This window comes from Python bivittatus, unplaced genomic scaffold (assembly GCF_059951505.1).
Source record: "Python bivittatus isolate LINGU-HERP-01145 unplaced genomic scaffold, Pbiv_v1 ctg000190_np1212, whole genome shotgun sequence".
NCBI lineage: Eukaryota > Metazoa > Chordata > Lepidosauria > Squamata > Pythonidae > Python > Python bivittatus.
In genome coordinates, this window is record NW_028277042.1 from 7,217,701 (window position 1) to 7,229,874 (window position 12,174).

The 12,174-nt window shown below is 38.7% G+C and overlaps 1 protein-coding gene across 1 annotated transcript in view; it reads right to left on the minus strand.

Annotated features, from left to right (window-relative positions):
* Positions 1 to 12,174, minus strand: part of VAT1L (vesicle amine transport 1 like) — a 60,025-nt gene that overhangs the window by 5,515 nt on the left and 42,336 nt on the right. Inside the window, exon 8 of the mRNA XM_088135996.1 lies at positions 1,747 to 1,830. Within this exon, the coding sequence (XP_087992122.1) occupies positions 1,747 to 1,830 (84 nt within the window). The remainder of the gene's footprint in view (positions 1 to 1,746; positions 1,831 to 12,174) is intronic.

A 12,174-nucleotide genomic window follows, 5' to 3' on the forward strand; every position in this document is an offset into this window, starting at 1 on the left:
TAAACCCATTTTAAAAGAATCAGAAAAGTTCCTGATCTGTCTTCTCCTTCCCTTTCAGAGAGAGAGAGATGGGGGGTTGGGGAGGGGGCTGGGGGGGGGGAGAGAGGGAGAGAAACATTGCTGTTGAGAGGAATGTGGGACAGGGGGAGGGGCAGAAGGAAATCTGTGCCATGGATAGGAATGCACTGAGGAGAATAAATGTACATAGCTCGGAATTGGAAAGAAAGATTGTCCAACAGTATGTGTGATCTTCTAAAAAGGCACTTAAAAAAAAAAATACTTAAAACTTTCTCAGGGACTTAAGTTAAGCATAATGCCTATATAAACAGTTATAGTCTCTAGCAAGTACATTTTAGCGCTCCATAAAATAAGACAGTGCCCCAGGAACATTCCTAAGAGTCCTAGAAATGGAAATATATGTCTGAGGGAAACCCCAGATCTATGTATTTAAAACAGTAAGTGCATGTTTTCCAATGGATTCAAGAGGCTACTGTTTTTCTGAAACATAACCTTTCCCTAAAAAGGCATTTTGACAGAACCAGTTTTCTAGTTAGATGGAGGAACAAGATGCAAATTTCTTCTTCTGAGCTTGGAGCCTCGGATCCACCCTTGAAGAAGAACTCAGAGGCGTAATAAATATACAGCATTGAAAGCCAAGTCATCTAATGGTACTATAGCATATGCCATGTTGTGCCTTATTAAAGCCATCAAAATTTTTGGCCATTGCTATGTCATAAATAATGAAATCCTTAAATTATTTACACTTTATACTCAAATTCTGGTTACAAACCAAGAGTTTAATCATTAGTTTGATCATCTCGGTCTCTGCCTAATGCTAAAACTATCCTCGTATTTGGTTCTTGTGGAAGAGTCATCTAATAATGGGTAAATATTTAATTAATGAAAAACTGTGTTTTTACCACAAAATGTACCATCTCTTATTGGAAATTCCTTTTGTGAACATTTCCCCCCAAATTAACAAAGCATCTATGGAAACCAGAAACATTAAGCATGCCCTTTTAGGATAATAGTTATGGATAAGCGCTGATGGATATTTTTATACCCTGAGAGAAATGCATCTTGTTAAACCAAAATTCAGTTCTATCAAACACGATTAAAACAGAGATTTACAAAGTTCATTGTATTAACAGCTTATGTGTAGAGGCATTTTTGTATGTATATATGTATTCGCTCTTTATATAAATATTTGTAGACACCCCAACCATGTGGTATTCAATAAAGATTAAAAACAGCTAATTAGAATAGAGCACTATACACATATCAAGAAGAATACCAGCAATAAATCAATTAAGACCCCAAGCAAAAAAAGTTTTAACTGCTTTACAGACTATACAGAAGGAATGTGCTGCACCACATGGGGGCCACTACAGTATAATATATGCATTTTATTAAGTTGTAAGCTGAATTTTTAATAACCTTTGGAAAAGTTCAGATTTGAAGTATATGTATGTATGTGTGTGATCTGCTTTCCCTAGAATTCAGAAGTACAAATTGGGTAAGATCTGTAGCTCTTTAAATTGGAACATCACAGAGATTAAAATAATATATTCTTCAAATTTTGCCAGGAAGATCATATTAGCAAAATTAATTTTCTTTTTGCTTCATTTCAGAATTGTATATGGGCTAATCATGGGAGAGAATGTTTCTTCAATATCCACCTCTTGATCCATGTTGAATTTTAAACCTTCTTTTAACTTAAACCTTTTAAACCTTATTTTAACTTACCAAAGGAGTAGGCGTCTTTTCCACATCCAGAATTAATTTTCCTATATTGCCTCTGTCATGGATTCTTTGCATTGCTTCCTTCACCTATAACAACAGAACTTAAGTTTTAATCCTCTTTGTGGTGCAAAAGCAAAGTAAACCAAAAAAATAAAAGGGGGGGGAGGGGGAACCTCTACAACTGGTATTTGAACATTAATATGTTTCCTAGGGTATGTATGTAAAGAAAATATGCTTGCGTTGACTTTAGTATATGACCAAGAAATCAAATCATGGAATTAATCAAATGTCACAAGAAAAGAGAATATCGTATCACCAGAACATCATATCACTAGAAAGGCTGCTGTCTAAAGCCTGTTTTCTAGGAGTACATCCTTGGAGATTTCTTTTGGTGTAAATGGATCCGGCAGAACTAGGAACACAATGTCTTCAGAAGGTTTGAACTAAAGCTCTTAGAGTCCCTGAGGATTGTCCATGTGTCAGCCCTACAAAGTACACCAGATCAGGAAACTGCCTCTACAGAAAGACTCAAATAAAACTTCATTGAGAGAGGCTACAGTAACAGAATCTTGCAAGTCTGTTTGTGTTTTCCCTGACCTACCTCTTTCACACCTGGGGATCAGAGAGGAGCCAGTCTAAGTCTTTTTCTAATACTTTCCTACCTCCCTGGGCTTAGCCCATGCATCTTCTGCACCTGTCCTAATGCAGAGTTTCTCAACCTTAGCAACTTTAAGATATAGGGACTTCAACTCCCAGAATTCACCAGCCAGTTGCTAAGGTTGAGAAACGCTGTCCTAATGGCTTCTGGATACCTTTTCCAAGATCATCTCCATGGCTCCCTATACCATGTGACTTCAGGCAAATATAATAATATAATAAAAGCATCTGGAGAGCACTCTGTTGACCATCCCTGATGGAAATAAGTGAAGTGTCATGAGCGATCCCATTTCTATCTTCTTGGAAGGATCATGGCATGAGTAGATACTGCACTGAGCACCACTTTGGATGATATGTTCTCTGGGTTTTCATTCAGTGCTATGATTTTATGATCAATGGGGCTGCTTTTCTGTTCCACGGGCCTTAGAACTGCAGCCTTCTTTCACGAAATATGGATTTTGGTAACAAATTGCTATAGTCACAGAGATAAATGTTACATTTATACATTACCTCCATTCACAGAGAGTCTAGGCAGTGTACAGTATATATAATAAAATACAGTAAGTAATATAATGGCAAAAACAGAAAGCAATACATTAATGTAATAAAACCTGATTATTATATAACATGGCATAGTTGATAGCACCGGATTAGGTAAAAATTCAAGAAATGAAAATGAAAAAATGAAAAAGAAAACCCATAAAGGATAACAATGCAGAAGGACCATTTTAGTGTAGGCCACAAGAAGAATACATAGCTGGATTCACACACTGCCCTAAATTATAATGTTGTATGTTTGGTAACTACCTATCTATCATTCTATTTCTATCTTCCTTTCTCCTGGGAGCTCAAGGGACGGGAGAGTTTCTCTCATATCATTCCCACAACCCCCTGTAAGGTGGGTCAGGCTGGGAGTGCATCACTCAATCTGAGATCTAGTGAGGATCTGAACCTGCATCTCCCTTGTACAAGTCCAACGTTAACAAGTACAACTAGTCTGAAATGTGAGCCCAAGACGCTGTAGTTTAACAGTTACAATGTATGGTTTGTTCAACAATTTGGGACTGACTTCATGCAAGCCCTCATGATGCCAGCCACCTATTTAACCTGTGATGCTCCAGATGTTACTGAATGATTCCCAACTTCATTCATTTGCTGGTCAGCTCTGATCAATGGGAACTGACATCCAACCCTTTGTCTTCCCTAAAGCGCTCAGCCACTTTCTTGTTCAGCTGAATTCAAGAACGTTGTGACCTTCAGTGGCTTCTAATCCTTGCTTTAATTTGAAAGTTCTCTAAAGGTATAGAATGATTAGCAGCTAACTGCAACAATTTTACAAGCCCCTAAGTCTACAGAGAACAAATGTTTCAATTGCTTCTACACAGTCGAGAGAGAGAAAAAATCATGCGATGTATCATTTGTTACTTTGAAAATATAGCTGTGCCTCAGGACCTACTTAAATGCCACATTATGGAAAAGAGGAATTACTTGTGCTTTCTGGGGTCAATATATGCCCTTAATATGGATGAAGGAAAAGGGGAAAGAGATTATTAACGCTTCTATACACATTATAGCTGTAGTCACAGTACAATTAAGTGATTAATCAAGAGTTATTGAATAAAACACAATTTATTGGGTGACACAACATTATATACCAAATAAGATGGTTTTGAAACCATTCTGGCTGGGTTCCCTCCTGTAGTTTGTTTAGGTTCGAAGCAGCAAGTTGCATGACCCCATGTTTGTGAAACCTGGTTTACAGCTTAGCACAGTGAGAAAATTCAACCACTGTTGCTTATTCACCCATTCTTAAACAAATTATGGGCTTGTGTGGTGTGTTACAAAGTGACATCAATCAAGGAACATGAAGGTCATTTTAAGTAACGCTCCCTTGTACTACCCATGTAGTTATAAAACATATTCTCAGGTTATGTGTGTTTTCCCAAATACATGATACTATACGGTTATGCCCACATTACAAATGTATTCCTTTGCCAATCAGGACAAGGCCTGTGAGGTAAGATGGGTTGCACATGTGCTAAGTCATTTGGCAGTTGTGCTTCCATAACAGGCTTAACCAGGTCTACTGTACATACTAAATTGACTAAACTGTTTGTGGCTCAGTGGATTTTATGCCTCCAGAAAATGGATTAATTCATAACCTGGTTAAGCATATTTTATGAAGGCACTTTGAATGCAAGAGACTAATAGGAAATATGAAGTTTAAAAGTTTAGACCGAGCTAAATCCAAAAATGCAAGGGAATTCTTGGAAGCTTGGTATTCAGACAAGGCAGCAATTAATAGACACATAGAGATAAATAGCATCTACATACTATTCAAAAGAGACAAACGACCAGAACATCTCCTCACCAGCAATCATCACCCAGATAAGCAGAGATTAACACCAGGCACACAATCAAGCAATAAACAGTAGTCTAATCAAGGAACTACCAGAGGAGCAAAACAAAACCCCCAACCCCACCAGCACTGGCAAAGCATGCCACAGTATATAAACAGAGAGCAAACCCCATCCTATTTTAGCACTGAAGATGTTACCTAGCTGGGTAATGAAACGTTTGCAAGAAAAGAACCAAGCTCAGAGATCCCCAAAGACTCCACCAAAGTTTAAATGGAATGATTCTTGGAGTAGAATGAATGAGAAGTTGAAATGCTACATCCAGGCAAAATCAAATCCAGGGAACCAAACTATCATGGGGGCAACAGCTAAGGACAAGGAGAGAAGCCTCAAAGAAATCTCACAGAATTCTCCAAGGAAGAAGGCATCTTTCCTTCTAACCTCCACAGCACATTTTGGAATACTGTCCTTCATCAGGTTCAAATCCTCTCATTTAGCTTGTTTGTTTGTTGTTCGGTCAGAGTTGGTGAAACCATGGTTTAAAAACCACAATATCTTGGCTTATACAACAATCCAAAATTAAACCACATCATGGCTTCATCCGACATGTGAAGACAGCCTCTCTCTTCTATTAAAAGCAAACTTGGGTAATTTAATCATACCCCCATTGCAAGAAGGTTAATCTTTTTCAAAAGCATTCCATTCAAATCATTCTCAAATGGTATTTGATGCAGAGGAGAAAACATACTGGTACCGGCTGTTGTACTTTTTTTTTTTTTTTTAATAGAAAAAAGAATGGGAAGGGAAAAAATGCTATGGGAGAGTGTGATTCTGCTCCCTCCCTCTATGGCTGCTTTTGCCAAAAAGTAAACAAAACAAACCCATTCATACATCTCCAAATTCATGTCTAGTTCCTGTCTCTATTGGAATCTGTCATGACAGCTGCAGCCAAATCTAGTAGGAAGCATCCTATCCTAAAAATGAATTGTTGCCACAATTATTGCACATGGAGGGGAAGAAAGCAGCTTTCCATTCATGTTAACACTCTAGACAATCATATAACGTTGCAACTGGTCATTAGGACCTGTTCCAATTCAATATTGGGTGTGCTTAAGTTTCTGTAACTAAATCAGACTTGACATCCATTCCAGTGATAAGTTCTACCCTTCTGCAAAATTTAGAACTGCCTTTCCTATGCTGGTGTTTTCCATACATTATATGCGTCTAACCAGCCATGGAAAGGCTGATGCGCAACAGTATCCTGTTTTGATGGAAATAAGGAGACAACGATTTTTTCTTTGCTAAATTCTAGAAACTTCCATTACACAGAATTCCATCATTCCTGAGGGACAGCTGCATGATGACCAATTATTTTGAATGTGCAGATTCATCCTACTACTTGGATGATCAGAGCCTAATATAAGAATGGGTAATATTTATTGTGTTCCAATCCTTCTTTTTCTCCCAGAGGAGAATATAATGTTTTCTTTGCTCCTCATTTTGCCTCACAAGAACTCTTCAAAGGATTATTTATTTGTTTTGTACAACATTTTAATGCTGACTTTTGGCTGCAAGCATCCCCACTCCCCACAGCAGATTACAACAATCACATAAATTAATGTATTTGCATTATTAATAATATAACAAATAGCAATAAAATGTAACAGCCAAGCTGATGGCAGCACTAGCTCACTTTTGTTATCCTCAAAAAGCTAAGCAGGAATAGACTCAGTTGGTACTTGGATGGTCCAGGAAATCTCATGGCTGTATGCAAGACGAGAAATACAACCTATCACCTTGGGTGAAGTCAATAACAAATTATATTGGTTCCAAAAACAGCAATGGCCAAGTGGTTACCAGGAGTGCAGCATGACTTTATCTTGCATTTTTTAAAAAAGCATTCAAATGCTGAAATAAACAGAAGAGCAAAGCCATCACTAGATAAAATTGAAAGACAATGGTTGGGTTCATTCAACACAGTTGGACATAATCCATGATCTACGGATCACAGCGTCTGAGTTCTCATAACATGCTGAGCCGAACACAAACAAAGCCAACCATTTAACACCTGGCAGAATAAAACATGTTTTCATTATTCTCTAAAGCAGAAGAGGAGGATTTTCTTGTGACTAAAAATCTGGTGATATCGTGATGCCCAAATGTTTTTTTTTGGGGGGGGGATTATGAGGTTCTAAGGGGTGCAATTGGAATCTTTATCCTTGCAGAGGCTCAGAAACACCCCCTTCTTGACTCTTAGCCCTTTCTTTGCAAATGTGAAACACCTTTAGACAGAAGGGAAGATCTTTGGATCATGTTGCAATAGATCTCATTCAATAGCCTATCACAGAAATGGTCACTACAGAGCCCCTAGAACTTGCTGTATGGTACGTCTCACCACATGTAACCATTGGCCATGATGTCATGATTAACAGAGATTAACAGAGATTCCATTTCAGCAACAGCTAGAGGGCTACCTGTTGCCCATCCTGAATCCATAAGTTGCCTTGATACCATTATTTTCAATTTGGCTTCAAGGCTAAATCAGAATTTTGTACCTGATCTCCACTGGTGAACTGCAGGGCTTGGGTAAAAAATAAATAGATCCTCCAAGCCTACATGCCACCAAACTGGTTAAGTTGGATCAAATTCACAAAAAGTTTGACTTTGTAAACTAACAGGAAGTTCCGTAAAATGTTAAATAGACAGTAAACATCTAGTGACCAGCCTTCCAATTCTTGATTAAGATAAGTTAATATGACCTCTGTCCTAACTTTACCAATTAATTACTTCTATCTTTAACCTGATATACACATAATCTAAATTTATGTCAACACACACACATACCATAATAACAGTCGGATACACAATGGAAAAATATGTTAAGACAGGGAAAGCAAAGGAGCTTCTGTAAGACATCCTTTCACAACCAGTTAATCAATTTCTTGATAATTCTGGGAGGTCCAATCCCAAAATTTTTGAAGAATGGCTGAAATGGTGAATGAACTAAAGATTAAGACTTAGAAGTAAAAGGAAAGAATATAAAGTTGGTTATTTGATCAAGGTTAAAATAAGATATGTTGTTACTTCTGGCTACTCTTTATGGACTTTCTGCTGACACCAGGATTGAAAAGATGTTGTTTTATGGATTTGCTTATAAATAAGAGATGGGATATGGGATGAAGAGATATCTGTGACTTTGGAGAAAGTGAAGAGTTACTAAATTCGTTTATACTTCTGATGAAGGTTGGAAACCACTTCTTTATATATTTCTTTTCTCTTTATCATATTTTTACTTTTCTCTTTCTTCTTTTTTTCTTCCTTTCACTTTTTACTTCTTCTGTCTCTCCTATTCTTTTTTTTCTTTCTTGAAGTTTAGCTTGTATTAGATTTTACTATTATAATCAACATTCATATATATACAGGACCCAAGGTGCATATTGTGCAAAGAGGCCTCAGAGGCAGTCCAACACACAGTGACAGAGTGTAAGATGCAGGCAGGCACAGCATACACTGAACAGCACAACCAAGTAGCCGGCATTGTGTACAGGAACATCTGCACAGTGTATGGGCTACACCCTCCCAAGTCCAGATGGGAGATTCCACAGAACGTCATGGAGAATAACAGGGCTAAGATCCTGTGGGACTTCCAGATCTAGATGGACAGGTAGGTACTGACCAAACAACCAGACATTGTGGTAGCAGCAAGGACCAGAAAACAGTGGTGGTGATAACTGTAGTGGTGCCAAGTGACAGCAACATCAGAAAGAAGGAGTTTGAGAAGCTGGAGAAGTACTAGGGCCTGAAGGAGGAACTAGAGAAGATGTGGAAAGTAAAGGCCAAAGTGGTCCCAGTGGTGGTAGGAGCACTTGGGGGTATGACTCCTAAGCTGGGAGAGTGGCTCCAACAGATCCCAAGAACCATCAGAGCTCTCTGTCCAGAAGAGTGCAGTGCTAGGAACAGCTCAGATCCTGCACAGAACCCTCAAACTGCCAGGCCTCTGGTAGAGGACCTACGATTGAGGAAGACACGCACCACCCATAGGGGTGAGAGGGTATCTCTCTCTCTCTCTTCCTGCCTGCCTGCCTGCCTGGAATGGAAGGCTGATGTAAGATTAGCCACATTTCTCATAGGTATTTCACACATTCCATGGTGAAATGCTCAGGAGTCTGAGTTTATTAGAGAGACAGCAGTCAGCTATTAGTAGGCAATGCTCCTTAATCTCAGATGTTGACCCTGTTAATATGGAAAATATCCCACTGATTTGGATATGCTCTAGGTAGCCTTTAATAATAACATTACTGGGGTATTTCTGAAGGACATATTTAAATCTTTGTAGTCAACACTGGTGAGAGCACAGTTAAAGGAGACACTTTTGGTCTCTCATTCTTCTCCCTGTCTGCTTTACCCCAGTGCTGCTAAGGAACAAGCAACTAAAACACGTCGTCATTGCAAATTATGGGGATAAGGTCTCCATGGTTACAGGTCATGTGGCCTAAAATTACAAGCTTTTAGCATCAGGGTTACTTTGGTAACGCCAGTGGCGCAGGTAGCTCATCCAGATTTTGTCCAAACCGATAAAGCATCTGTCTGGTTTTCTGTTTTGATGCTCAGCCAGGTGCTGGCATTAACCCACAGACAGCAAGCACTCAGTGCTGTCACAGTAACTTCTAAGTATCCACTGGCTATGTTCACACAATGTACTGAAGTAGGCTAATGAAAGATCTAGGAGCTGCAGTCACTCAACAGACTTAGCTTGGTTAGTTTTAATCTTAGTTCATTGTTTGTGGCTTCATAGGTTGTGCAAATCAAACTTACTTGGTTAGTCTGTGGTTCAGTGTATAATCTGAATCCATTAGAATGGATTAAAATCAGTAATAAAATAAATAAGTTTGCTGTGTGGACACAGTGACTAAGGTCTGATTAGTCTCCTTCCAGCTCCATTCTGTCCACTGTGTATGTGATATTAATGGAAACCAAAACTTCCTGTGCGTGAATATATAATTACTGGATCCTTTATACAAACATCCAAAAGCCATAAGTTCCTTGAGAAGAGAGGGAGGAAGGATGGATGACGACCACTTCAGAAACCTGCTCAACTGTATTGCTTCTCTCCCCATGACCCAAAGGACTGCCATTTTGTTTACATGCATGGATGTATGCCTGTATGTTTATAATAGCTTGTTTCATTTCTAAATTGTTTGGAGAGATTGTTATCCTGAATGGCAGGATCTAAATAACTGTAAATAAAGCAACAACCAATAAATAGCAGGATGTATCATCGTTACAATCCACACAAACGACAAAAAAGTGTGTGAAAACATTGAAATTCCCCAGATCAATTCATCGCACCGGATGAAACAGAAATGGAGAAAGGCAAAACATGAAAAGCAGCCTAAAACAGCTTCAGTAGTCCAAACAGTAGTCCAAACAGACAATCGAAGTTTTGAACTTTTCTGTTCCTCCCTGATCTCAGATCATTTTGCCTGAGGAAGTATTCCATAACATCCGTAGATAATCCTCATACCAATTCCTGTGCTATGAATTGAACCCATATTCACTTATATATCAAGGATGTAGAAATGATGTTGTGAAGATGACAGTTGACCGCTAGGTAGACCATACTAGGAAATCAATTCCACAGAAAGGCTAAAACTACCATTCTTGGGATTGCCTATAATAACAGAAACTTGCAAGTCAGGTTGTGCCGTACCTCTTCCACCTCCTTATACACTTTATACAGATTTGCTGTGGTTAGATTCAACACACGCCTTCAGCAGTTATTGATAGTAAATACCCCAAAAATCCCTCCCACAACTGACTTTGCCCCAGGGATGTCCCATGGATTCAGCATATCCTGTTGAAATTTCTATTTGGACCTGCATGAGGTGTTAATCCAGCCACTCATAAAGGAATTCCCATGGAGAGATGACCAATGTTAAGTCTCCTAGCTTTTAGCAGACCATAAATCCATCACCACCCATAATGTAGCCAAATTTTGCCTTGCTGCTACAAGAAGGAGGCAACAAATATTGTCCAATAAACTGCATTTCTTTGCAGTTTTAATTTTTCCCCTCCCCTCCCCTCCTTCCTCTCTGACTCATTTAACTTCTTTTAACTGCCATTTTTAATGTATTTTATGTATGTATCTGAACAGATGTTGGTCAAAGACTGCAATAAAGGTTTACCTACCTACCTTATACTCCAGTGAATTAAAGAGGCATCTGCCTGAGTTGTTTTGAATGCAATCTGCTTCTGAAACATTAAAAAAATGTTTCAACCCTTTTGCCTAGGTAAGGGTCCCTACATATCTCCATCTAAGTCACCTTCCTTACTCTCTACGCATTGAGCCAATGGTCAGGCAACACAATTCAGATGCCGGTTGGGTGTAGGTAATGTTTTCCTACTTTATTGGTAGTTGCATGTCTTTGCCTAGATGAGAGTCATATTAGTCTGAAATTTACAATAAATAACCCATAAGTGCCTAGAGATCCACAGCTTAAATGTTTTTAAAAGACAAAAGGTCTTGCTGCTGGTGCAGCAAACTCAAGAGCAGAAGAGAGAACTGGCAAGACAGTGAAGTAAAAAAGAAACGGAGAAAGAAAATTAAGCAAAGCCAAAGGAGGCTTCTCCCTGGCAGGAAAAAAAAACACAAACCTTTTAAAAGATGTAATTTATTCCTCTCTAATGTTTTGTGCATGAAATTGCAAAATTGCACTAACACCTGTCTTTCTATTCCTGAAAGTTTTGAGCCAAAGTTTTGATCCACTGTGGAAAAGGCTTCTGGTTTTCTGGCCCATTCTTAGTGATTAAAAATAAGAGCCAGAATCTTGCGAAGAAGTACATATTCTCAAAACTTCCCATTAGTACATATACATGCAAACAACTAGTTCCCACCATAGTTTATATCAGTTTATTACCACTGGTCTACCATTGATGAGTTGCAATTCACTAGTGGGTAAAAACCCTGATTTAAGGTGAGTTGCAACTACAGCAACAATTCCTCCCTGCCCCCCATAGATTTCCTTTGAAAGAAGAAAAGCAAAGCAAAGAGAAAAAAATAAGGGGGAAAAAAAACCCTCTGTTGTTAAAAGCAATACATTATAGATGAGTCTACCTTTACAGATGACTCTAAAACTTCAATTACAGACTATCCTCTACTTACAGACAGGTTATGTTCCAAGAGGCTGTTAGTTAAGTCCATTTTGTTCGTAAGTCCAACCAAGGATAAAGTACTCAGCCTCTCAATGTACAATGCTTCTGCCAGGCATATATATGTGGCACCATAAACTAACCCTTTCCTGCCTTCCGGGACCTTCTAGGTTGGAGTTGCAGACAGGTTTGTTCATACTGATGAAAGTTTGTCACTCGAAAGTTCATAAGTATAGGACTGTCTATACTAGAAGTCTACCACCACAAT